General features: G+C 40.2%; 1 protein-coding gene across 1 annotated transcript in view; it reads right to left on the bottom strand.

Annotated features, from left to right (window-relative positions):
* Nucleotides 1-3,414: 3,414 nt before the first annotated feature.
* The window catches only part of EVC (EvC ciliary complex subunit 1), a 57,636-nt gene continuing 33,171 nt past the window's right edge, over nt 3,415-27,879 (bottom strand). Inside the window, exons 12-21 of the mRNA XM_068942923.1 lie at nt 27,307-27,519; nt 19,629-19,738; nt 18,053-18,263; nt 14,516-14,722; nt 13,563-13,707; nt 10,165-10,273; nt 7,985-8,111; nt 7,206-7,299; nt 5,361-5,472; nt 3,415-4,333 (exon numbers count right to left, since the gene is read on the bottom strand). Coding sequence (XP_068799024.1) covers nt 4,252-4,333; nt 5,361-5,472; nt 7,206-7,299; nt 7,985-8,111; nt 10,165-10,273; nt 13,563-13,707; nt 14,516-14,722; nt 18,053-18,263; nt 19,629-19,738; nt 27,307-27,519 — 1,410 coding nt within the window. The 3' untranslated portion in view covers nt 3,415-4,251. The remainder of the gene's footprint in view (nt 4,334-5,360; nt 5,473-7,205; nt 7,300-7,984; nt 8,112-10,164; nt 10,274-13,562; nt 13,708-14,515; nt 14,723-18,052; nt 18,264-19,628; nt 19,739-27,306; nt 27,520-27,879) is intronic.

The raw sequence follows: 27,879 nt of genomic DNA, 5'->3' as shown, positions 1-27,879 counted from the left end.
AGTGCCTGCGGATACACGTACTGGGTGCTTGTGAGGCATTTCACAGCCTCGTGGTTCTGCGCTAACAAGACTGTGCTTGTCAGGTGAGTGTAACTCGGTTATGTTTTCTCTACGGAGAAATATGCTGATGTGCCTGTGATGCTCAGACGTGCCTGTGATGCTCAGATGCCCCTGAAGCCCAGCTGCTGCTCAGGGCAGCTTGCAAACGTGGAGTCTGTGCTGTGCCTGGGTCTCTCGGCTGTGGACAAGCAGCAGCACACGGATGTGATTTACACACCTCTCTGTTTCTCAGCACAGGTCACCATGCAGAGAGCTGGTGCATGCCTTTCTTACGAGTGTTTTAAACAAAGTAAGCAAAGTGGTGCTTTTCTTGCCACATGGAGGACTATTTCACAGCAATGCCTGCTGCCCTTGCATCATTAACCTGTCATTAAATAAATAAAATAACAATAAATAAATAGTGGATTAGCTTGTGATCCCGAGTACACCTCCATGGAAGAATCCCAAGCAGGCAGATCTATTTGTGTGCACCTGCATGGGAAGCAGCCGTTATTTCCCTGCTTTCTGCTCATAGTTTGAGAAGTCTTTCATGCTTTCTCAATTATCAAGCTTCTAAAAATATTCAGCATGAGGTTTTAATAGCTCATACAACCCTAATGATGTGAGATTAACTCTTCTTTATTGCCATTTACCAACCCACTAAAATTGGTCCCTATGGCCCAAACAGTCTGAGGTCTATTTCCTTCAATCAAGGGAGGTGGAAGAGAAGGCTGGACCCACGGAGTGTTTCCTGAGTCACAGTTTGAACCATTGTCTGCTACTGGAGCAATGCAGTTGCATGTTATTTATAGTTTGTAGCAAAGCCTGTTAATGAGCATGCTAAAATTGTCCCAAAACTGATATCTGTACCCGCCATTAAATGCTTCTCAAAGCAATATCCTGAGCCTTATCATTAAGAATTAAAAGAACAGGCCTGGACCAGACCAGATATCCACCTACTCTGGGTTCCAGTGGCCAACAGCATAAGCCTAAGGAAGGGTATTAGGAAAAAAGCAAACAGATAATGCTCATACTCCCCTAATTTCCAGTGATTTGTAACTTCCTGAGTGAGAAGTAGCATCTTTGTATTTAATAACCCTTTTTATCCTTTTACCCAGGGTAAAAACCCTGGAGGTTTTTACCATGAATGTGTCCAGGCACTTCTAGAACCCATGTAAAAATCTAAGCATATATAAATTTTTGGAGTGAGGAGTTGCACAGCTTAATGCACTGTGACAAAGAGCCTCCTTTCAAACCTGCCACGTGCTAGTTTACTTGGCACCAGCTAGTTCTTGCCATTTAGAACTAGCCAATACTAAATGTTACTGGTCTAAGTGAAATTATTTGAAAAAAATTTTTTTTTCATTGTGATTTTGGTGAACTTCATACAAACTTTCTAGATATGTTTCAGTGAGGATAATGACGGGCATTCAATTAAAAATAAATCTTGTGTAGGACAGAGAATAATATCTTATAATTCAGCAAATGTGCAGTGTGGGATACTGTTTCTTTAAATAGTGTATGCCTCATGAAGTATCTGGAGTGATATGGATGAGGTACCTAGGTCTCACCACCCTCGTTCCCCACCTCCTATTGCATATTCTGTAATTTTCTTGAAAAATAAGATGAATGTGCAATGCTATCTTTAAAGTATACAGACAGAAATACTGCTTTAAAAAGCTGCAAGCCCTGGCAACTTCTTCCTCGCAACAGGTGGTAAGCCAGCCTGCAGTTACATCAGCGACTACAATGCTATTTCTGAAGGTCTTCATAGGGTCCAGATCCTCGTGCCCTCTCCTGGTGCTCTGCAGCACAACAGTGGTCATAGCTGTTGGGCTGTAAGACCAAAAGCCTTTTCCCAAGGCTGCAGGAATTCCTATGCAGCACAGGCAGCTGCACACCAAGCCCTTCACAGCTTCGAGTGTTCAAATGGAAGATGCATTCTTTCAGATGAAAGAAACACAGCCAAAAGGTGTTGTATGTAATGATCTCTGGATAGTGCAACGGCTCGCAAAGACAGCTGCAGATTACCTGATGGAGTAAGTGCGGGTGCTACCTGGCTGCTTGCTCAGGTTTCTGTTCAGTGTGTGTACAGGCTAGATCAAAGGATCTTTACAGGTTGTCAGTTTCAGAATATAACTAGAAATTTTAGTCCAAGACCTCAGACAGTACAACGTTTGTCCTCAACAAATAATTCTGACCACTTACGTGTCCTCAGGAGTGCTTGTTTCCTCTAAAAATGAAACCGGCTGCTTGGCACAGGAGCTAGGACCAGGCTGAATAATCCAGGCAGAAGTCTTTGAAGTCACGCTACTCTTCAATGTGGAGCAGGTTGCCTTTCAGAAGGCCTTCTGCATGACAAGGCCTTCCACAGGTTTCTACAGCAGGCAGACAGTGACTTCAGATGGTGCTTGCTGGGATGGCCACTTGTGCTCCTGCAGGGCTACGGGGATGGCACTTGCAGGGACAGCCACTTGGGTTCCTGTGGGGCCATGGCGATGGCACTTGTGGGAATGGCACTCGTGCTTCTTCAGGACCATGGGGATGGCACTTGTGGAGACAGCACTCACGCTCCTGTGGGGCTGGGGGAACGGCACTCGTGGAGAAGCGCTTGTGGGGATGGTGCTCACGGGGACAGCGCTCGCACTCCAGGGACCACGGGCTGCTGCCAAAGCCTTTATCAAATGCAGCTGGGGCCATCAGAAACCCTGTCTGAGTGATTTCAAACGGCGAAACAGGGCACCCACGCTTGTTCCCCAGGAGAGGGCACTGCTGCCTTGCTTTTGTGATAACCTGAACATGTCTACATTTTTAAGGGAGATAAAAAGCCATTTAAGACCTGCCTAATGAAACGAATCACAGTGCATCCAGTGAAACTGTTCTAGTGAGTATGCAACATCCTAATTGCGACTGGAGCCTCCATGGTACTGCATAGTTTAAAACAGTGTATTAACAACATATTCAACTCTGATTTTAAAAGCTTCCTTCCTGTTAGCTGTCTAGGGTGCGCTGCAGAAGATGTTCATATAGAAGTATATAGGTCTCATCCATGTAGAAAAAAACACATTAAACAGGCAACTAAAATGTCTAGACCAGTAAGGTAGAAAGGCCATTGACAGCCAAATGCTCAAAATGGTACAACTTAGGGAAAAAGCACAAGTTATTTTGATAACGATTGACATTAAAGGCAATGTTTAAATAATTGTGTGAAATACGTTTAGTGAAGTCATTTGTGTGACTGTTCTTTAATCAGAGGTAAGTTTTGTGAGTCATGTAGCATTTTACAACATGTGCCAATGGACAGCCTTTTAGTTAGCAAAAATGTATGCTCATTTTAAATTGACAGAAAGCTTTAATTTCATGAAAGCTGTAAGGTTGCTTAAGTGATGTAATTTATTACTTTATGCAGACATTCTGTACAGCCAGTAAGAATGAGCTGCTTTGCATAACAACAAAATTACCCATAAGAAACACAATGAGCATAACAAAATATATGAAAACAAAGAGTTTAGGAAGAATAGGAAGCAAAGTGTAAAAAAAGAAACAGTAAACAGGTTTTGTCTCATTCTCTCTAACAATAACTTGCAATTCGAGACAAGCATAGGGAAATACATTGACAAAATCTTTGTACAAATTTTAAAAAAGCATGTATAGCCTGAGAAGCATTAAAATAGAATAGAGAGACCAAATTCAGTTTCAGTTTTGTTGCACCACTGACTTCCGAAGTCTATTTAAATATTCTTTACCTTTCTCACTCTTTTTTTAAGTCCAAAGCAGTGATCAATATATTAAGACCAGACCTACCACATTTGGGCTCAAAAGCATATGGTACATCACTATTGCAAAGAAACCTTCCTGGGATATACCAACATTGGCAACGAGTCTAGTGTAGATCTGTATTGCTACAAGCACCCTTTCCTCAGGTATATTCCTCATCTAAAACTACCTCCGTGTTCCCTCAGTAATCTGGAAGAGCTTATATGAAAGGTTTCCTTGTTCCTCCTTACCAAAATCAAGTGAGAATGTTTCATTAACGGCCAAAGGCACACATGATTGATTTTTTGGTCTGTAGCTAAAGAAGATTTCTCGGTTATTACTGACGTTCTTCATTGTTCCTCAGTAAACCAGCTCAGTAAGTATTTACAGCTGCTGAGATCAGCCAGAAGAACGCTCTGGTACTCTGTGTTCAGACAGCTCATGTAAATATTTTTACTACCTGTTGCCTCTTTTCTTTAGCATCTTTGAGTTTTTCCTTGGCTCAGTCTCCCCTTCATGTGAACTCTGCAATTTATCTCTGAAAGAAAGAAATAAGAACAATAAAACAAAATTGTAGACCAAGTTTTTCAAAGGCTATGATTCGCTCTTTAAGTAAATTCATTTTTATATGTGGAGAAAGGAGCTTGTTATTTGATTATAATTTTTTGCACTTGCAGGTTTCAGCTGCCACTGTTTAGCCTGCCAAAACAAAGTTCCATAAAGATAAATGTTCCTTTGTTGTGTCCCCGTTCCCTACGCCTGTATCCCTTGCTGGCTGTGGGAAAGGAGTGTGTGAAAAGGGTTGATGCCATCAGGGAAAGGAGCCATCTTCTGAAGTCAGTCCCAGGCTGAGGTCACTCAGGGGATAAATACTTTTCCCCAAAGGCCTGCGGCTCCTGAGAACCAACTGTTTGCCTTGCCTGTCAACAGGATTTTCTCTGCTCAATATATCAAGCCCCAGCGACCAGCTGGCTGGTTTGATCTGCCCGTAGTAATCAGCTGGCATCTTTCAGGTTTGTAGCTATTTTTCCTCCTGTAGTTAGCACCCCAGCATAAGCCAATCGAAACATCTATCAAGAAAAATCACTGTTAGAGCCGCTGCTCTCATCAGCCAAAGACCGGCGCTTGCCTTTGTTTGTGAAATAAAGGTGGTACTTGAAAGCCTAAATACCACAGACCATATTTTGGTTGCTATAAGTCAGCCTAGTTCCACTGGATTCAATTGTCTGTGCTGATTTATGCTCTCTGTGACCCAGGTTTTAAAAACCTACTTAGAAGAAATTTGGAAACATAGTATTTCTCATTTCTCTACATAAAACAAAGTTACTTATAAAATATGTAACAGCACAGATGAGCCAACTCAGATGACTTCTGTAAACTTAAAAAGAAAGTATGGGGGACAAAAAGGTGAGGTACATGTGAGAAGTAAATACTAAGGAAGATGATCAGCTAATGTAGGTGTTATATTTTGGTTTTGACTGACATACCTGCTTAGGAAATAGGTTTTGTACTGCTTTTTGTAAGAAGCTTTTTCATGGGACATTGTTTTTTACCTTCTACCATACCTGCATAAGCCAGAAGCCTGTCCAGGGGGCTCCCGAATATTTTCATGAGAATCGCCTTTGTCTTCTGATTCTGGAGACTGAAAGGTCTTTCTTTTTGAGTTCATTTTTACCCCTGAATAGACACAGATATGCGAGTTTAAAACCCCCACAGATATTATAGCTTGTTTCTTTCTGATTAATCTAAAGCAGAAAAATATACTCTCATTTCTAGCATAGTAACACACACATCTATGTTGCTATTCCAAGGGATGATTCCAATTTTACATTAGTACAGAGTATTGTTTTTTGACTATCCATTAGACTATCCACAGAGTGGATCTTGAGCTTGCATACTTGCCAGATATTGAAGGGAGTTTGTGAAATATAACAGCTGAAAGCACTATCAAGTGTTTTCTTAGCAAATAATTGCACGTGGTTCTTAACTAGCAGCAAATAGAAGAAAAGTTGCTTCATAATTTTATGTGATTTGAGACAGAACAACCCGATGTTAAAAAGTCATGGCTTGTAGGACCTTAAGCTAAGTTTCCGTGTGCCTCTCTGGGGTTAACACGCACAGCAGGAGAAACAGCTCTGCGCGCTTGGAAAATGATCGACTGGGGAAAGAGACTTCAAAATTGTCCAGGTGAGTGAGCTACTTTTCTCTTTCAGGAACTTGTCTCATCTTTCAAATGTAACGCAAAATGTTTCATTTAGATATTGACAGAGAAATTCCACAGGACAAATGATGAAAATTTGCACACTCAAATCATGCCAGATGTGGATTAGGGAACACAACTGCTATTCTGACGATTTGTCCCTAAGCATCTGTTGAACTAATGAATTAGCCTAATTTGTTAAAACAGCAGGAAATTATACAATTATTTAAGATTTCCTGATTCAATAAGGTTTTACTTTTGAGTATGTGTGGGGGAAGATTGATTCTTGCATTCTACCATGAGAAAGTTGGCCATGAGTTGACCATGAGTCAGCTCTGCTGTCCTCCCAAAAATGTAGTGGTCAAGCTGAAGAGAGTCCTTTTGAAAGAAGATGATAAAGACGAAAACAATAATTCTGGTTTGAAAAATTAAGTCAAATACTTATCTCAGTGGACATAATATCATCGATTGGCTAAAGAACTGCTCTGGAGTGAGGAAACGTGACACTTACATGTGATTCTGCTATCGGTGAGCTAGGTGACCTTAGAAAGTCACCTTACTTCTCTATGTCCCAATTCTCCCATCTACTAAGGAAAAGGCATGGACAAAAAAAAATCTCTCCTAAAATTACATTGTGTTATACTGTAAGACATGCAGTCAGATGTGGAATGATGCAGTAACTTCCCTGGCAACATTATTTAGCTTCCACTTAGTGTACTCCAGCAGGTAAGCGCTGCTACTTCAATGCTAATTAATGGATAATTGTCCTTGGACACAGTTGACAGAGGAGATTTTTCATGAGAATAAATTGGAGCTTTAGCTTATTGGGGCATGGTATCTGGCTAATATCAGTGACATGGAAAATTGCTGTAATATGGGCAGGGCAGAATATAATCAGTAGAATAGTACCAGATTTTTTTCTGTTTGAAAAAAGAATTAAGCACTTTACAACAAGGCCCAGAAGACTATTTACTTCTAAATGTTTGTGCCTTGTCTTCCCATTTGCTATACTGAGCTAAGGAGGCTATGATGGGTAACATATTCTGGCCCAAATATCAGATGGTCCATATCAGCGTTAATTAAAATATTAATTGCCTGTTCATACTGCCTCTTTTCTGTGCCCCGTCATTAAAATATGGCGCAAGTGCAAGCAATTCACTGACATCAGACCAGGAATAAAGCATTTAAAACAATTTGGCATTGTACCAACCTGTTGGCTTGCTCCTTTTGGAAAGCTGCTGCTTCATGGGGAGTGGAACGCGGGCCAGCGTAGCTAGTTCTGTGACAAAGTCCTGCTCTGCTTCCTGCCCACAGAGATAAAACAGAAGCAAATTAACAAAAATCAGCTTGCTTCTGCATTATGCCATTCTATACAGGGCATGACAAAAAAGGAGCCTGTCATATGTCATTGTGGAAACATAGAAAATAATAGTGAGCATCAGGGATGTGTTTCCTAGTGCAAAAAGATTCAGTGAGGAGAACTAACTATAGCTTCCCGTTAACCTCACTCAACATGAACATGTGTGTGATGAGGAGCAGGAGATCTGCCATGCAACTGTGCTGATCACATGCACACTGAGTTTGGCCCTGGTTGCCTTTGCTGTGACTGTGAACTCAAGTGCCCTGAGGTAAGGAGGCTGTGTATCCTCCACCTGACTACATGGAAAGAGATGTCCAAGTAACCAAGGAGTGAGTCTGTACTTGTCATAGACTCAGTACAAAACTGTCAACAAGTAAGGCAAAGAATATAATGCCTCCCTCACATCCTAGTGATCTTCTTTAACCTAATCAGTATTCTTTGGGGGAAACTGTTTCAAACCGTGAACTTGTCTGTGTGCGTTACTGGGTTTTGAGCAATAGCTTCAATGGTAAAGACAGTGGGGAGTCTTAGCACTGATTTCAACTGGACCACAGAAAAGACTGATACAACCTCTCAGAGGTTTTGCTGTAGACTGCTTCAGATCCATGAGTCATTCTACCCGGATTTACCTGGAGCTGAGTCTCCAACTCAGTTTCTAGCTGATGCAATCCCAGCATCTTCTGTTTCAGGCAGTCCAGACGAATCTGCTGCTGCAGTTCAAACTGAGCCAAAACCTTCTTTTGCTGCAGCGCCATTCTGGTAAAGGGAAATTTGAGAGTACCCATTTGTTCAGTTCAAGGAAGGAATACAGTGCTGGCAAAGCATATTTAGAAGATTTTATGGAAAGAAAGGCTCATTAACAATATCAGCTCATCCAGCTCCTGCTGGGACAACTAATTTTGCTGTAGATTTTTATTTTAACAGCCTGCATTGGCTGTCCATGGAATACAGGTTCCTCTCTGAGGAAGGAATTGCAGTAGGAGTTTGGGTTGTCCATCCCTGGACTTTGGGAGTTGGAATTTAGTGCTGTAATGATAAAGTCTGCCTTCAAAAACCATGGTGCACTTTCTGCACTGAATCGTCAGGTCAGTTCTGTCTAACTGCCAAAAAGACAAGCTGCTGGAGGATCAGGTGTAAGGATACAGGATTAAGAAGTACCTATTTCATTTAAGGCTCTTCCGTACCAGGTTGAGATGGAGTCAAAAAATTGACAACTGAAAACTTGGCATCTGGAGCATTGACGTCTATATTATTTGATTATCTTATTTTGCTAGTTAAAGATTCATATTAATATAGCAGAACCTGAATGATTGCAACTTTGTTGCAATCTTTAATTTTTCTTTTCTCTTTCCTGATCTAACTTGAAGTAATACTGTCAGTCACCCACCGCAGTCCTTCAGGGAAGGAGGTACCACAAACTGTTCTTGGCAGCTACACTTTATTAAATTGCTATTGTCACGGTCAATGCTTGCAGAACCTGACCTTTCAAAATTTGCTCTTTGAACTTGTACTCATAACCTTGCACCAAAGGCCAAAACACATAAAAGAATTTCTATTGGGTTTAATAAGAGTGAGATAAACTAATGGAAATTTTGCCATTGATTTACACAGGTCTGGGATTTGACCCTAGAAGAAATCCTAACAGCAACAGGAAATGGGGCTTTATTGCTGACTAAGTGAGATCAACATAAATACAAAATAACTTTCCTTATTACCGCATCTTCTGCTTGCATGAAGGCCATTTTAACTGGATTTTATTTTAAAATATCAGAACATATTATGGGAGGAAAAAAAAACGAGACAACAGCTAGAACTGAATTTGTATATGAGGGTAAATAATGAAGTTGATATTGAATGACTAACAGATCTTTTCTGAAGCCCTTCATTACATGAATCCATTTCTGAACTATTTCAAACAAGAATGAAAAACAGAAAATGGGTAATGATTTCTTTCAATTTAGAAGGAGCAGAGCATCTAAAAAACTATTAAACTTTTTACTATGTCAAAACTGGAGATGCTAAGTTGTTTTGGATAAAAAGCAAAAAGTAAAAAAAAAATTACAAAAATATCATGTTTGCCAAGTCCTGCAAATGCACAGAATATAGCTTTTTACGGTGATACGTTATTCCTTTGAGTTTGCAGTGCTTTTTTTTTGTTTGGATTCTAATTTTTGCAAAATCATATTTAATTCATTACTGCTTTTTATTTAATTAATATTTGAGGGATTCAGCCCTAAATTTAATGGAAATAAGCTTGACTGCCTAAGCATTCATTGAAATCTTGGCATTTCGAATATTATTCATGCATTTACACTTATTCAACAGCAAACTAACACATACTTTGATAATTCAAAGCAGAAAAGATAAAATGTAATGAAATGAACGGCATCAGTTCCCATCCTTCATTTATTTTAAATTTCTTTTAAAAATTGACGTATGTTTTGGAATCGTTTTTTGTTCTCTAACTGTCTATACATAGTTCTTCAGTCTTTAATTAACGAGCATCAAAAAGTTTAATAAGAACGTAATTTTCTGTGATCAAAGAGTAGATATAATTCACAGAATCACACAGAATCGTTTAGGTTGGAAGGGACCTCTGGAGATCATCTAGTCCAACCTCCCTGTTCAAGCAGGGTCACCTAGAGCATATTGCCCAGGATTAGGCTAATTTGGCAATAGTTACTTCTTTTCTTTCAAAGACAAAACACAAAATTCCAAAGTAAGACATTTATTAAGCTGGACATTAATACAGATCTACAACAAGTCACAACACTAAAATAGAGCCAGTAGTATTCCTGCCTGCTCTTACCTTTGATGGACTGCAGACGATGCATCCAGGAGGCCTTTGTTCAGTTTTTCTTTCAATACCTGTTCATTCTCTTGTTTCTTTCTAAGTCTGCTCCTTTCACCTCTTTCTGCTGAAATAACATCTGTAAGATTTTCTGCTCAAAATTACAAACCCTGCTTTTAACTGGGGCAACCTTTCAACTTACCTTTTCCATCAGCACAAATTAATCAATTAAATTAATATAAATTCTAGGTAGTCTTTCCATATTATTTGCTCTTGAGGGATACTAAGCCCTTCTTATGTACACCTGCTCTGCCATTGTAACTTCTTGCATAATCAGACACCACTTTGAGTCATTTAGCTCGGACAGTAATGGCCAGTGAATTCTGATTTTTATTTTTTCCTCCCACTGGGCTGACTGATTAATGTAGAAGTGAAAAGAGAAATTTTATGAAAAAATATTGATGCCTCAAGCTGGACCTGAAATACCTGAATGAAAATTGCAACGTCAGACATAGGGTAGGTTTCTTCACATACACTGTTGCGAATGGTTACTTTTTTGGAAAACATAGAGGGAGGGAGGTGGATGGGTATGCAACAGATAGGGAGTGAGAAAGCTCATCCTACCTTTTTCAAGCACCTGTAATGGCTGGCAGGCACCTCTCCTGCCCAGACACCGCGCACAAGAATGGGTACTGGCTATCCACCAGGCCAGGCCAGGCCGGGCTGGGCTGGCCAGGAGAGTGCAGGTGCTCGCCACCTTTCTTCAGGCAGACCATAAATTAAAATTCATAGGGGCTACAGATGCACAAGGAAACAATACCCTGTTGCCTGATGTTAGGCAGACTCACTGGGAGAGGGGTGCTTGGAATTAAGGTCCTTACTTGCTAGACTGTGATGTGTTTCCTATTTAGCTGTCACTTGATGAAGTACAGAAGCAATTTCCTAAGTGCACATGCTAACCACTGGGCAATACACGTGGCTCTACTGCCAGCGTTGCTTTTCCATCTTGTGTTTTAGAGAGAGGTTACAAGTGTATTTGGTAAGGAGAATCATTCGCTCAGTGTGGTAATTGTGCTTGGAGACTGCCTGACCGATCAGCCCCTTTAAAAAAGGAAGAAATAGGTATGCTCTGCCTCCAGGCTGAGCTTGGATGGGAAGCAGCTGGCCGGCCGGCAGGTCTCAGGCTGTCCTGGCTGAGCCCAGGGGCACAACTCCAGGCTGTTAAGTGTCACAGAGAGACATTTAAGTGCTTCTAGGCTGACACAGCAGCTGAAAGGAGAAAGGCAGGAGGTGTGCATCACAAATTTGGACTTTAATTAAAGGAGGGTTTGGACATATTAAAACAGCAAAGTTCCTTATGGGATCTAGTACTTGCTCCTAATGTGAAAAACACCAACAAAGGAGAAGTAGCCATCCATCACTACTGAAAAACTCAGCTGGATTGTAGCACACACATGTAAGTTTCCAAAATTTTCTTTGCTGCAGCTATTCATTTGATCTGTGACTTTCTAGGTTTCTCTCTGGCCACCAAAGTCTAAAACACTCTTGCTTTTATTACCAACATAAATACTCTCATCATCCTTCATGCCTGTAGGCTTATGCTGCAGCAAAAGAGATTTTCTTTTTCTTCTGTTGAAAAGAAAATGTGATCTTGTAGTAGCTATTTACACATGTAAAGTTTTTCCTTGTAACTCATGGAACAGCAATACACTGAAACAATAATATATCCACACAAAGACTGGGAGACAAAACGTTCTAAATGAGCAATTACCGAAAGATTAGCTGTGGTTCTAGTGACTGGTATTTTAGATCCCATAGCCTCTTTAGGAGACCAGCTGAGAGCAATAATCCAAACGCTGATAAAGCAAAACATTCAAGCACGTAATGGCATCCATCTCAGTTCAGATCAGAGCAACCTTCTGGAAAAGGCTTCCGTTTTATCCCTGCTTAAAGGAATTCAAATTTTTTCAATTAAGACTATGTTTGTATTCAGCTGGATCGCGGAAAAAGAGGTCTTTAGAACAACTTTGCGATAATTTAGGTAACTGCCTTGCTTACTGCCAGTGATAAAAATACAGATTGTCAAAAATCCCAGCACATATTTTGCCTAACCCTAGCTTGCAATATTAACGTTTTCAAGGTTTATAACAGGGCAGTGCCAAACAGACTGGTTCTATCTTACAGCCAATGCATATGCCTAGCTCTTACTGGTGTTCGCAAATCCTTCCTAGCAAATTATCCACCCAGCCTCATTTCTGAATCTGAGCCTTGAATGAATGCTCTTCAAAAAATCTCGCTTTTGTGGTGCAAGAATCAATTCTATTTAACATGGGTAAGTTTACTTTTTGGAAAACATCTTTCATTCATCCACTTCATGTGTCTCAAATACTTAGTCTTTGATGTTATTGCCATTCTGCTAACTTGCTAACTTCATTTAATGCCAATAGCCTTCATCCAAGGGAGAGGAGAGTGTTTACAGAAGCAGCCAGTGATCTCTGCTTGCTTTTGTTCTCTTGCCCAGAAGGAACTGAGCTTCTGCTAGCCATTAAAAATAATTCCATGAAAAAGTGTCCATATTTATGTGGGATCCAGTAGTTCATAAACCTCATGAGTAGTTTTGAGTGGTTGACAATTAAGAAACAATATGGTAGCTCACAAGCTATTCCAGGCTGGAATAGCCAACTTTTCTCTATCTCCTTACTCTAATGAATTTCCTCTACTTTACAGAGAATAACTTTTCATTGAGCCGAAAAAGGAATCGATACAAGAACCTCTTTCCTAAAGCTGAGAGCATGCGCCTCAGAGAAAGCAGGCCATCTGCCAACACTATTTGTGTTTTCTAACATGGCAGCACGGATTACAAATCTGGATCTTTTCCCTTCCAGGTGAATGATCCAGCTAATGGGCTCATCATACAACCTCTCCCTATGAATGTTTAATTCATTGATTCATATTATTTGCATGCATTAATTTGCAAAATTGAAGAGGGTTCATCGTGGAGGTAGATGGTAAGGACAACCTACGCTTAGTGTAACACTTAGCAGCACTGCAAAAAACAACTGTTGGTAATTGCGACTGTGGTGGTTATCTCTGATCTTAACTTGATGAACAAGAGCCTGTGGTTATACCACGATCTCTTTGACACAGAGCCATCTTTCAGTGTGTTTGTATCAAACAGAGTAATGGGGTCCTGCATCTACGACTGTAATTCAACTAGTTATTGATAATAATAATTACAGTATTCTACCACCTCTCCTTCAAAGATGGAAACGGACCTACTCATTCATTTTACTTTGCCATTTATTTTAAATAATATATTTCTGCTACCTGTAAAAGACATCTCTACAAGGATAAGAAAATGAATGGTATTTGTTAAAAAACAGGTATTACCTCATAGTTGTCAATATCATACACACCTTGCAAGGATTTCAATTGTTGAAGTTTTTTCCCTTCATAATCTTCTGTGATTTTTCCTAATTGCTGATAGTAGTTTTGCACCAGTCTACTGATATTATTGCTGGTCCCATACACACTTTCTACAGCTGTTTCCAGCAGTCTCTCCTGTATTAAACAAAACAAGTAACAGCTAATTTCTAAGTCAAGAACTGAAGTGGTTTAGCTGCCTAAAACTGAAGGCCTAATATAATTTTGTACATGCACGCAAGATTGTGAATTTTGTGCTTTATAAATGGGGCAGACTGACATGCTGGAAACAAAATATTTCTATACACCCAAGGAACATTTCAACATGAAAAATTACAACAAAGTGTTTCTAATGTGCCTCACCTCCATCTGGCAAAGGAGCATTCCCCTAACTGCTCAATATCCACAGCCCGTTTTGCCTTTTACATGCAGCAAAGGAAATAGAGCAGCATAGGTATAGCTCTACTGCACTTTCCATCATACAGAAAATCTGAGTATTTACTTTGGAAGAATTTTGTTTATTAATCTATGAATTGTTTTATTTATAAATCTATAAATTAATATTAAGCTATTAATCTATGAATACTATTAATTAACCTTAAAATCTTGATCAACAGATAATCATCTCGATTTCTTCCTCATTTTTCTGATTCTCTTTGTCATGCAGGACTCTTTCAATTCTTGACTCTTTCAATTATTTTATATTCTGGGGTTTGGCTTAAGTAAATCTGGTTTGCCTGCTAGAGTGAGTCTTTAGAAAATACTGTACCTCTCCATTGGTCTTAGTTTGTGCATAGTTTGTAAAGTATCTTTAATTTTAAAGCTACTTGTAATGTTTTCCTGCTGATACTTCCAAGCATAGGCTAATACATAAATGAAGTTTCCCTCCATTTTACTGAAGCAGTTCTCATTTTGTTAAGAAAGCTGTTACTGATCATTTCAATACCTTGAAGTCCTGATCATCATCTGAATTCTTTTCTGTAGCTTCCTGTCGGGCATGCTGCAGCAGGGTCTGCCCGATCACTTGCTCCATGTGTTGCTGAAGAAAATGAAGAGCCTCTTGGATTTCAGTGACTAACTGCTGGTGAAATTCTAAATGTGTTTGCTGCGTTTCTTCCTCGAGCTTCTCTTCCTCTTCCACAATGTGAGACTCCTGGTAGTCAGACAAAATTATAGCAGGCACTGTGTCATATGAGTGCATTCATAAACCTACTCAGCTTCACTGTAAAAAAATATCCCATAACCATTCAGAATGTCACTCTTTTAATGCTTAAAATCATCTAATTTCCAGTGTAAATTTAGGTACAGCCACTTAGCACATTTGTCTTTGCACCAAAACTATTATTTCAAATATCATTTTTCCCTCCCTGGCTTTTATCTCCCTCATGATATATTGGATAATAGTTGCATCCTGTCCCACCAGTCATTCCCAAGTAACGTATTCCCATCTTTGTATTATGTACGTTGAATTTGGTCTTATTTCTATTTCAAGTAAGAACAATCTAGCGCAAATATCCTGATTTCATAAGAAATAACTGTGGATGGCTAAAGAAGGGCAGAAGAATGAGACAAGGGTACAGTTTTAGATTCCTGCAATACTCATCCAGTTTGTGGGCATCTACCTGAGAAAAGGTCAGTGTATTTTTATCCAAGGCCTTCGATAGAGTTTTCTGCCATGAATGTGTTTTATAGCACTTAAACCCCATTTACACTCTTGGCATCTACAGCATCCTGTGGTGGTGAGTTCAACAGTTCATCAACATATTTCTTAGTTTTGAACCTGATAGCTTTGCTTTCTGCTCTCTTATTCTTGTATTAAAGATAAGAAATTGGAAACAAGTGAAAAGTTGTTCTGTATTCAGAAATTTTATGCCAATTTTGAAACCTACGACCTATAAGACACTCCATTTTTAGGTTGAAGAGCTGTAGTCTCTTGAGTTCCTTTGACCACCCTTGGCGCCATTGTCTAGGCTTCTTCTAGTTCTATTATCTACGAGATGGGGAGGACGGCAATGAGCAGAGCTACACACCAAACTGAAGGTGCGAGTACGACCATGGACTTAGGCAGTGACACTCGTATGTGGTACGTAGCGTGCAAACATTTTCCCCCTTTGGCTGCCACTTCTATTTTCTTTTTAAACTTGCTTCCTCATTTTTTAATGCAATGCTTCTTCAGGAAATCAAGCACCATTGCAGAGGTTATTTTGGTTTCGGTTGTTGTGCTAGGATGTTAAACCCAACTGCATTATGGCCACTGCCATAAAGTGGTTTTTTTGCGGCAACAGTTTTGAACTAGACTCTGAGCACTGGCCCGGACCAGGCTAAGAGCTGTGTCTGATTTTGGTATTCTCCTGACCAACTGCTTCACAAAGAGTCATGATGCTGTCTTGGGGGCCAGAGCGACTTCACTCCCCAGTCTATGTGTAGGAACCTCATTCTCCTCTATTATTTCTATTTGGACCCAGAGTTTCAAATGCATTGAGCTTCTACCTTACTTGCCTTGGCAATTAACTTTTTTAACCCACTTTCACTCTATACGCTCTTTAGCACACAGTAGTACACACTCACCAGCATGGCCTGTTCTTTCTTATCTGTTCCCTAGTTTTACAGTTTTCCACAGACTGTCTTCTTTTGAGTTGCTGATGTCCCTCTTCTATCAATAGTCTCATTTAAGGCTAAATAAAATTAAATTATTCTAGGAGATTCTGTAGTACCTAAATTCCTTCTTGGAAATAGGAAATGCAAGTAGGAAAAGAACCTGCTCTGCCCACGTTCATCTGTGAAAAATAATGAAATCCCTAATAAAGCTGGGTTATTCTGACATGTCTTTCTTAATAGCACAGGCATATGTTTTTGAGTTTTTTTTTTTTTTTTAGACATCATAAAACAGTTTCTCTTTTTTTAAAAGACCCAAATGCCATGTCATCATGACTCAGCTAGGATTCTGTACTTCTGTTCTCCTGAACGAAACTTACATTTTATATGAAATAAATAGATTAATTCCCTCATAATGCTGTCTGCCAGTCTAAAATTGGCACAACGTCAAATTAAATTTAGGTAAAACAATACTGTATCAGTATGTCTAAAACTCTGGCTGAGCGTCTCTAAATCAACCGCCTCCTTAACTCCTTATATATTAGTCCTACTTTTGGAGGACCTTCATTACACTTTTTTTCTCCCTGACCTTTCCCAAATGCACGTCCAGTCCCTATTTCTTTTTTGGCAGCAGGGATCTTATATATATTTTGGGGCATTTCCTTTCCAGTTTTTAGCTGGCCTTGGAAAGAGGCTGTAATGAAGAGAGAGGCCAAAAGAACACTAATACCTGGGGACATTTGATTTTTGTTAGGGAACACAGTGATTGCATCAGTTAATGTCCCTGTGGGAGCTAAGTGACTGCATGAGATAGAGTCATGGAAAGTACATAAATATAAAAACAATGCAGTCTTATGCATTTATATTTTATTATTCAAGATCTTTACACTTAACAGGGACTAGTTCAATAGAATACTCACCTATAAAACTGGCAGCAGACAGAACTTCCTTATTCCTCTTCCAGGTGGGGAATTAGGGTTTGTATTACATAAATAGGAATTAGAGGGATGCACAGTATTATCTCAGCTAATTATGCAGTGGGAGAATGGAGCACAGAGCTACGACGTGCCTGATGGGTTCAACCCACACATGCAGCAACACTTAGCTGGGCAGCAGCTAACACTGATGCCTGCTTGGAGGATCCTCTGACGTGGAAATCTAAAATCCAGTATTGCTCTAGGCAAGTATCTAACACAGGTAAGTATTTTAACCAACAAAACCTAATATTAACCTGAGAGGTTAACCCTAAAACACACAGTCTCCAACTGATTTGAGACTGACTTGTGGGACCATCGAGTCTAAAAATCCCTCCAGTTTTCTCCTGCCTCCCAGAACTACAGGAGTCAGATTATTTGAAAGGAGGGCATAGAAATGGATGCGGAGCCAGCTCAAGGACGGAGAAGAAAGAAAAAACAGTGACGGTATAAAAGAATGTGCTAGGTCTTCTGAAGGAAAGAATTTATTCTCATGACCCTCAAATAAGGACTGTTCAAGTACATGTTAGGATTATTAGCAGGGTCAGCGGGAACTTTAAACCGACTCGTGTTAAAGTCCTTCCTTATACATACTGCCAGGACTTATTTCAATTAGTACTTTCATATGAAATAACTAAATCAGTTTGCTCTGATGACTTTCCCACTGAAGAAGGATGATGCCTATCACATTTCAAATAGATAAAGTACTGGGGAATTTAAAGTGTCTGCCCAGAGTAAAATACGTACGCTTAGGTACCTCTCTTGTCGTGAATGGGTGCATTTTTTGACAGAGAGAATTTTCCTGTCTATTCAGAACTTTAACATTTTATTTCTTGTGATCTCCTACAGCTAATTCCAGTGCCATCATAGCGTACGAGAACGCAGAAGGGAAACCAGAAGAACGTTGTACCTACCACTGCTTTTTGTAGCTGCCACTGATCTTCATCTTGGCAGTGGGAGGAACTCTTCTGCAGGACATGCTGCTCCCTTAGCTCCTGAAGCAAGCTCTTCTTCCTGGACATCCTCATGCAGGTCAGAGTAGCCATCCCAATGTTTCGGAGAGTTACCCTTCTGAGTACTGAACACAGCAGAAGCCTGTGTTTTTGCAATATATAGTGCACAGATCTGTAAAAAGGACCATAAAAAAATCAGCCAAGCTGCTTGCTGATTTTGCATGCAGGTTCCGCAAAGCAATTGCACAAAGATAACAGAATTACTATTTATTCTGTGTAATATCTTCCCATCTAAAGCCTATCTTAGAAGGCTTTTCAGTTATAAAGTACGAGTACCATGGTGACAGATTTCTAGTTCTGTCATGCCAAAGTTAAAATAAAAATATGAGGGAAAGGGGTAAATAATCTCTCTTATAGCTCACATCATTTATCTCATAATAAAAGGTATTTTAATAGAAGATTTTAAATAAGACAATGAGGGAATGGAATGAGAATTACAGGAAAGCTATTTTCAGTTGCATGAAACGCAGGACAGCATAGGACAGCATGCCTTTGATTAGCAATGGGGCACTCTGTGAAGAGACCTTGAAGAGGCTAGTGCTAGCCAACAGGGCAGACATGGCCAGAGCAAGTTTGTGGTCACTTTTAAAAAAGGAGAGCAAGTTTTGAAGTTGATTCTGGACAAAGTAAATGAAAAACTAATAGGTTGTTTGCAGATTTTGGGATAAACTTGATATGCTTCAAGGTGGGTTTGTGTCTGAATCGAATTTGTGTGTATGTACAAGGCATCATGAGCCCTCTGTAAATACCAAAGTCTGGGGAAATGTATAAGTCAGAGAAGGTGAAAAAACACGGTTGAATTGAAAAGTAGCGTCAAAATAATGGAGTGCAATAGCAAAAATACGAATATTCCAGACAGATAGGTCTTCAGATGATTTGGAAACGCGAAGACCATGGTGAACTGATATCGTTTGATATCTTTATCAAATCAAAAAAAGGCAAATAACATAAAATTTTGTGTTTTGAGAAGTATCTCTGTTAGCTGGACTTTTAGCTGAACATGGCTGAGATAAGCTAAAAGTTCCTTTAGTGAGTAGGGATAGAGAAGGCAGAGGCGTTATTACTATGCAAAGATGTGGTCAGCTGCACTTTAACGGCAGAAAGCAAAAGTAGCGGTAAATGATGCTGGACTGAGCATTTTATCTTGAAGGATAGCCCACTTCAGTGTAACAAACAGAATGCAAAGCGGGGTTGGTTCAACAGTAGGAATCATTCATGAACACGGGAGTAGATATACAGAAAACATACCACTTGACAAGTCACAGAAAAATTTACTTTTCATACTTACCAGGAGTCATGATATCTGATGTTTTTGCTCCATCAATGCTGAAAAAGGGGGCGATTAATACTCAAAACCTACAGTAACTGTCTCTTTGGCTGAAGAAGCTGAGAATCCCAAACTGTTTAATGGACCACGCCTGGGTTTTTTATTGTGCATGCAGTTTTACAGCAGTGCTTAGTGATAAACCATACTTACTCATCACTGAGGCCTCCTAGTCTGCTTACCACACCTTGAATAATCTTCTCTTGTTTCTCAGACAGGTGTTTTTGTATCACAGCAGACAGAGCATACTCCTTCAGCCACAGCTAAAAGCAGGGAAAAGAGTTACAGTTGTAAGATAGTTTGTTTTCAGTCATTCTAATCACATACCATGAATCAGCACTATTTTTGTTAATAGTGCTACAAACAATCAATCCTCTCTTTGAAATACCAAATTTATACTGAATTCCAGCTATTCTACTTAAGAATCCCATTTTTCTCATGTCTCAAAGTCTGACCCAAAGCTCACTGAAAAGAATGGGAGCCTTTGCACTGATTTGGATCAGTTCTGAGCTGTTTCCTACCGATTTTGTAGTTTCTGCAAATAGTGGACCAAAGGAAAAAGAACAATGACGCACAAAATATTGCATTGACTCTTATCAGCATGTTCCAGTGGGCTTTTTGTTTGACTCTTTTTCCCAAGTAGAGAATGTAGGTTTTATTTTCACTGAACACAATAAAGATACCATCTTCCATCATGCTTTTGGGTATAGTAAACAGTGCTGTCTAATAGTTAAAAATGGAGATTGGGTGATTAGGTTTACGGATTATAAGTACACAGCTCCTCCAGGGTGATATTTAGATCAGAGAATTTAATCTTTACATGTTTTGATAGATTTTCCTTTAGATCATAAATTTTTGGAGATACAGACTTTGATTTTGTTTAGCGTATTACCAGCATTTAATGAGTAAGAAGCCATAAATGAAATGACTTTTAGGCCTAAACTCTATTACTGTGAGGTGGAGCATATATTTTAGGCTATACTGTCAGTTCAATAAATGCAGGTTGCTTGCAGACATAAGCAGAGCCCTAAATTAAATATACTACTCAGGCTCTCTAAAGAGTTTCACTTCATATTCTGGCCTCATTCAGAACATAAGGGACTAAATTTTCTGTCAGAGAAGATAGCAAGACTGCACTAGGTCAATATAGCCCACCTCCTAGCAAATGCGTAAGATGCAACCCCTGTTAGTACTAGGACTGTTACTGGGCTTTCGTATTTGTTAGTCTTTTCCTTGGGAAGCAGTGATCTGTGCGGGAGAGGTTTGTGCGTGAACACAGAATAACCTGCCCTGGGAGGTGCCCGACATCAGAAGCCACATCATCAACCACTTGCAAAAGCTAAGGGTACTTATTTTTTTGACAGCGCATTCTCTTTAGTATACACAGCAATACATATATTGACCCCTCTCCATGGAGAAAACCCAAACGCATGCTCCTGAGCCGGATGCCTAGGGAAGGTCGGGCAAGGGGTCTGCATGTGGCAGACGGAAAGAGTTGAGCCGAGCTCGGGAAGCAGAGCGGGGAGGAGAGCCCGTACGGCCCTGGGAGCTCCTGACGGAGCCGCGCAGCCAGGTCTCCGCACTGACGTGTCCGGGTGACGCGGCAAACCACGGACCGCAGGGGAGCGCGGCGTGCGCTCCGATCACATATCCCCAGTGTCAAAGTAAGGGTGATCAGGTCTCCAGGCTATCATCCTGACAGGTGCCACATACCTGCCTGAAGCAATAACTGTCCCAGCACTTCTCTTTAGCAGCTCCGTTTGTGGACACGATTTCCTAGTGTTTCACACCTCCGCATATGCCTAGTAAATGCTTTGGTTTACCAAGCCGGTCCATTGCACAGGCTCTTGTAATGTCTCTTTCAGCAGTTAGAAGAAGAAGGGCTGAAAATGACCTTTTACTTTCCAGAGGAGTATTTTCAATGACGGACTGCCTGTGACAGTCTCAGTTGGGGCTTCCCATCATTTTTTGGAGACTTGGTTATTAACTGAGAAGTTGTTCTTAAAGTGCCTAACTGCCCATTCACTCTCAAATTGCACGCGGATTAAATCTGATGTAGATCGCCAAGATAGGGAAGACAGGAGTTTTATTTGATTTACAGTTGGAATTGCAAATGTTATAATATTGCAGCCAAGAAACAAAAATTTAACACCTCTGCTGCTATCAGTATAGCTTGTCCAAAAAGGCACTCAGAATGATAACAAAGACAAGGACTGTAGTAGGGATTGCCGTAGCTGTTTACTTCTTATTGTTTATTGAGAAATAACATCGTTCTGGAATGGTGAACATAGACTTTCTTTTAAAGGCAAAGAATGACTCATTTCCACTGAGACTACATCTAACATAAACCGTATGCAAAATATAAAAACGGTCTCTTCACCCCTCTGACACCAATAGGAAGCAGTATAAAATATATAACGCAGTATAAAATCAACCCTGGCGCGGAGTTATTAAACTGAATAGTGGAAGTGTATCAGCTATATCAATAATAAGAGAACAAAGAGGAAAGGAGGAGGATTACTCTGCATTTAAGATGAGGTGATAAATAAGGAGGCTTTAGATTCAGACCAAACAATAAATTACTATTTTGTCTCAGAAAGATCATTAGGAAGATGATCAAGAACAAAATGGGAATAAGAACAGAATATTGTACATTTTATTGCTAGTAACATTTCAGCTGCTCACTGGGATGGACTTGGAGGGGCTGGATATTCTCCACCTCCAAAATATTAGAACTCACACACACAAGCACAAATGCAACATCAAAGATTCTCTGTGAGTCTTAATTTGAGGCTAGTGGCGTACGGCTGAAAAATAGCAAAAAGGGACAGCTATTTCATCAAACCACGGGAAAAGGTTGGCCTTTGTGCTGCACTGATCTTCTGCCACTGGGCCAAGTTGCCCAGAGCCTTTTAAAGCTCTCCTTTTCCTGGGGATGGTCCCACACTGTTGGGAGACTCAACACCATTAAGGGAAGATGGGGGCCATATATACAGTCCTATATATATTTCATGGTTTGGGGTTTTGCCTCTCCACCTTCCTGCCCAGGGTGCTGGGAGCACTGGATGGAGAACTGAAGAGGCTGAGAGAGGCCACCAGAAAGTCTGCATCTTTGGTCAGACTGGGCCTGGGCTGCCTGAAGAGGAACTGTGTTGTACACTAAGTTACAAGCTCTCCCCACATCACTTTCTTTTTCATCTCAGCACTTGTCCAATACAACGTCACCAAAATATTGCTAAATATTGCCAGATCAGTGTGAACAGGACTGAGAAACTGACTCTGTTCTGCGCAGACTCGGTGGCTGCAATGGAGCATGTGATCTCCGATTCCTCACCTCTTTTAACCATTAAAATAACAGACAAAATCATTATAAGAGACGGACTGTTTGGGCTGGAAGACATGGAACTCCAAGGAGTGTTAGGCTACTTGAAGAGTCATTCCAATCACCATGAAAAAAAGCATCTCTATGTAAGTGAGAGAAAGCAATAAAAAGCACACCACGTCAGAAGGGATAAGCAGATGCTGATTGACCTCCCGCGGGTTCAAGCAGTGATGTTGGAATAGATGGACATCTCCTCATCTCCCTGTGTCTCTGTACATTTCTTGATGTCTGGTTTCCTGGCAACAAGTCAATTATAAGATCTTCTGGAGCATAGCTAACACTGAATATTACTCTTTTGCAATAAAGGAGTCGAGTACACCTTTGGTAAGTAATGAAAACCTTTTTTTTTTTTTTTTGAGTTAGACCTCAGACGCAACAGCAAAATAGACCCAGGTAAGCTCACTCTTTCTGCAACTCTCAGTTTGACACTTTTAGCACAGATTCTTTCAGGAAATCGAAGGAAAGCAATTTTGCTCTAACAGCCTGTAGATGGTGTGTGATGCACACTGAATGCCAAGTAAATGCGTTAAACAAGCACGCACTCCACCCTGTGTAACTAGTGCACAGACATGAATGCTATTCTAGAGAAATCATGAGACCACTACGGTTTAAACAAATAACAGGATCAAAAAGTTTTAAGAAGCTCCCATGGGCTCATGAGGGGCTTGAACCGGCCTCCAGTGCAATCAAGAGGTTAAAAAAAAAAAATAATTGTGACTTAAAACAATTGCAATTTACACCAGCTGAGGACCTGTTGTCATTGTGAGTGGAGGGAAGGATGGTGAAGGAGGGCATCCTCCTGATCTGATTAGTGATTTATTCCTATTTGCACTACTCATATATATCCTCAAGCTTGTAAGGCAAAAGTGAAATAAGAAATAGAGTTTTTCTTTTCAAGCAGATTCTGTTCCCTCAAAGGACCTCATACCCTAGACAGGTTTTAAATGCTATGAAAGATAAACTCAAAACAAATACACTTCAGGTTAATGGGAAAAATGTCTTTGTGCTTACCTTGCTTACCTTGGTAAGCACACTTAAATACCCAGGTGAAAAGCGTTCTGGTCTTAGACAGTCTTCCCAGTGCTGTAGAGCAGATGACTATGTAACTCTTAGCGCAGCGTGTTTATCAAAAGGTAAATGACAGATATATCTCCTATAGGAAAATGCCTGGTAAACTAAAAGGCCCGTTGATATGAATGTAGATTTATGGGCTCTTCTGTCATACTCAACACTGTAACTTCTGCGGGATCTCCCAAATGACATGAACACCCATCACAAGTGTTTAATCTCTCTTCTCCTTCTTTCCCAAAGGGGGAAACCAAGTTGTCCCTTTTGCAGGGTACAAGCATCTATTTATTGTTTAAAGTACAGGCTGCTGTGCTTACACTAGGGAAGGTCCAAGAAAAGCACTTTGCATTTGAATATAACATGCTGTGCTGTGTGATGTTTTTCAGACTTGTTTATACAGGAAAATCTCCAGTCTAGCTGGAATAGCTATCCTTCTGCATGCTCTCTTTGGAGATATAGTAGACTTTTTTTCCAGTTTAGTTCAAGCTACTTGTAAAAAGCCACAGGCTAAAGTGAAAAAGCCACTTCTAAACTCCTGCAAAGAATATCATCTTGAGGAAACATACATTTTCCCATAAAGAGGTCTCCTCTAGAAATTTATTCTGCAGTATCAGTCATCCTTAGGAAAGCTCTGTCTGCTGTTCAGGCAACTTTTATGTTGAATAAGGCCCAACTGCAGGTGCTGGTGACCCAGAGCACAACATGGGAGTTCTGTTATTGCTCAGTGAATACCTCATTTGATAGCTCAGTAATTATTGTTAATGATGTCAGCAAATCCTTTATTCTTTTTCTTCAGCCAGAAAGCCATCTACTTTATGTTATGAATGCTACGACATACTGAAAGTGAAGGAATTTCTAATTTAAATATCCTATGCTTGGGCATGACCTGAACATCTGAATCCATGCACAATGAATTCACCATACAGTGCTGTCCAGGGAGCTCTCATCCAGCAGCTGGGTGCTGGTGATTAGCCCTTTGATGAACAAATCCTTTTAATCTCTTGAGAAACAATATCGAGGTGCTGATCTCCCTGCTCAACCACTCTTATATACTGAGTCCAATCACAGTAACAGCAAATGCATAAACTGTGTCGGGAACAAAACTTTAGAACTGAGATGTCCCCCGCTATGGGAGCTATTAAACTATACCCTCTCCGGCCCCGGAAATGTTGTATTAATTTTTGAACAATGGCTGAGATTCAACAGGAGAGCGGAAGGACCAGAGCAAAGGTGCTCAAACACCCAGTCTAACTTTTAGACTAATCATAAATTGCACACCAGAACCTCCTCCTTTTTTGGATGTGATTTCCAATGATAGTGGATACTACCGTGGTGCTTTGTGGCCCTTGCACTGTGGGGTATGTGTGTACTTGGAGGGCTCCTACAGGACTGGGCTGTTCAGGTCCTTCACATGTAAGGACAGGCATTTCATGAACCCTATGTGAACTTAATGACAAACAGGCACCTAGATGCTTGGCTTGGTCAAGAAAGCTATTGAATATAATCTCTGATGAACAGGGGTAAAATAAAAAAATCTTGAGGTCACACATTTGTTAATCACAGTACGTATAGGTACGCTAAATTCCAACACTAAATATTAGCCAACAGTCCTACAAAATACTCGTGCCCATTCTTAACTTAAAGCACATGAGCAGACTCATTGTCTTCAGTGTTACTTAGAGACCCAAGGATATTTTAGTTTTAGTTTGTCAGATATTCCTGTGACACAAAAACAGAAGGGGTAAGCAGACTTATTTTTCAAAACAGTTGAAATAACAGGTGAGTCACAATGCAGTAAAGGTAAAATTAATGGAGAGCTGTTGTATAATTCCAAAATAACCAATAACCAATGGAAAACAAATGTGGCAGTTCAGAATGTCCAATAAATTATTGAGCTTTTAAATACCCCAGAGTGTTCTAAAACCACTGGTGAGTAAACTACTCTACCAGATTTAGTAGGAAGCCCAACGTTTCCCAGATCACACGGGTTTATGGGGGAACCCACAAGATGAGTAGGCAAAACATTTTGCAGTTTGTAATAGTTAGCGACTCAATTAATACCTTATCAACCATGTACTTAACCTGCAAAAATAATTATACTGGTTCACATGTATTTAATCACTGACAGGCCCATGACAAGCGAATACCGCAAAAATACTGCGCATGCAGATTAAACAGAGAAGTCCTGAGCAATCAAGGCTATATGTATATGTATATGTACAAACACATATACAACACAGCACAAAGCATATGGTAAGATGTCATTAAGCTGAGAATATCCTGAAGTTGCTATATGAGACTCTAATATGAGATAGATTAAACAGAACAGCAGGCATATTATACACGTGTGCCAGCAGCACCTGTGTCTGAGGTTGCTCAGGTTTTCCCATTATAAGAGACTGATAAATAAGGTCTCATAAAGTCTGCCAAACTTTAAATATTTGGCCTGCAATCTCCCAGGAAGATTTTTTTCCAGCATATGTCACCTTGCACAGCATATGTCATCTTGCATTGTCCAGACATGATGGAGAAGAGGTTAGGGAAAAGCATGATTTTGCCAATGTTAAAGAACTCTGTCTACCTTTCCCTTGAAAAACTCCAGTTACTCCACATATTTCAGTACACACTTGAAATTTGGGAAGGGGCACACCTCCATATAGGAAAGGTCATAAGCCATACAAGCCTTCAAAGCAGTGTTAATAAAGAGATAGCATTTCATGGATAAATTGAAGGTTTATTTGAGTTCCTGCCTAATACTAAAGATACCTGCCCCTCAATTTATTGTTGTTGCTTTTCTTCTCCAACCTCAATGCCTCTATGCTGGGTACAAGCAGAACAGAAGAGCAGGCTGCGTGTTTCAGCACCCTCTCAGAGTAAACAATCAGTTTTATATAGCATGTGTATCATATATTTGCGCTTATTATAGTATTGGCCATTAGACATGCTTAAGAAGTATTGATTATTGTAAGGCCTCCTGTCCTGTAAACTGTACTTATATGTAGCATTTTACTTGCTGTGAGTAGACCAGCTGAAGTTTTTCTGATGTGCGTGTGTTCAAGACCTGTGACCTGTGTCCTCAAGAGTTGAGGACATGGTGGAAATCAGACAGAAGCCTTGCCAAAAAAAGCTTCTGTCTTGGCAAAGTTGTCAAACGCTGTGGACAGATGTTCAGTAGTTACTCTCTGGCTCTACTGTGCCAGCCTACGTGCACAGTATACACATTCACTCCATACTGCAGTTCAAACTGCCCATCCTGAGTCTAGACCTGAATGGACATTATATTTGCCTATAAAATATTCCCCACAGATGAATAGCTTGATAATTTCTTTCCATACTGCTGTTTTTAGAAACAAGGATTCCAGAACGTGATACTGGCCCTACCTTTTTCTCTTGCAGCAGCTGTTCCTGGAAAAGCTTCCAGCGTCTCTGGCAGTGGGCGTCCCATTTCTCCAGCTGAGGGACCAAATTCGCCTGCCATTCCTCTTTCAAAAGTTCACATTCTCTTACAGAGAGGCCGGTCACAATTGGAAGGGTCTGAAGAAACAGCTCCTTCACCAACTCCGCTAAAGCATGGGAAGCTTTAGAGTGCAGCTCCTAACAGGAGGACAAGGAAGGACAGAGTGGCACAGGTAAGAATGTGAAACCCCAGGACCTGTGTTGCTGTTTGACTGCATGTCCATGTCTCAATTAACACACTTAGCCGGTGACCTCCAGAGCTACAAGCCAATGCCACAAACGCTTGAGTTAAAAAGACCAGAATTTATAGATGGAACCTGCAACAACTTCAGTGTTTTGGTTTAAGGCATACAAGAGTTATTTATAATGCAGTAGTTGCATTACAGTTGTGCCTATAAGGCAAGTGGTTGCATTGTAGTTGCATACTGCAATATGAGATCTAGAATCTTAACTGTTGCCCACATGCTACTGCAATACAAATAATTTCTTGTTTTACTG

This window comes from Struthio camelus, chromosome 4, assembly GCF_040807025.1.
Source record: "Struthio camelus isolate bStrCam1 chromosome 4, bStrCam1.hap1, whole genome shotgun sequence".
Taxonomy (NCBI): Eukaryota; Metazoa; Chordata; class Aves; order Struthioniformes; family Struthionidae; genus Struthio; species Struthio camelus.
This window is presented reverse-complemented; position numbering and strand designations above follow the sequence as displayed.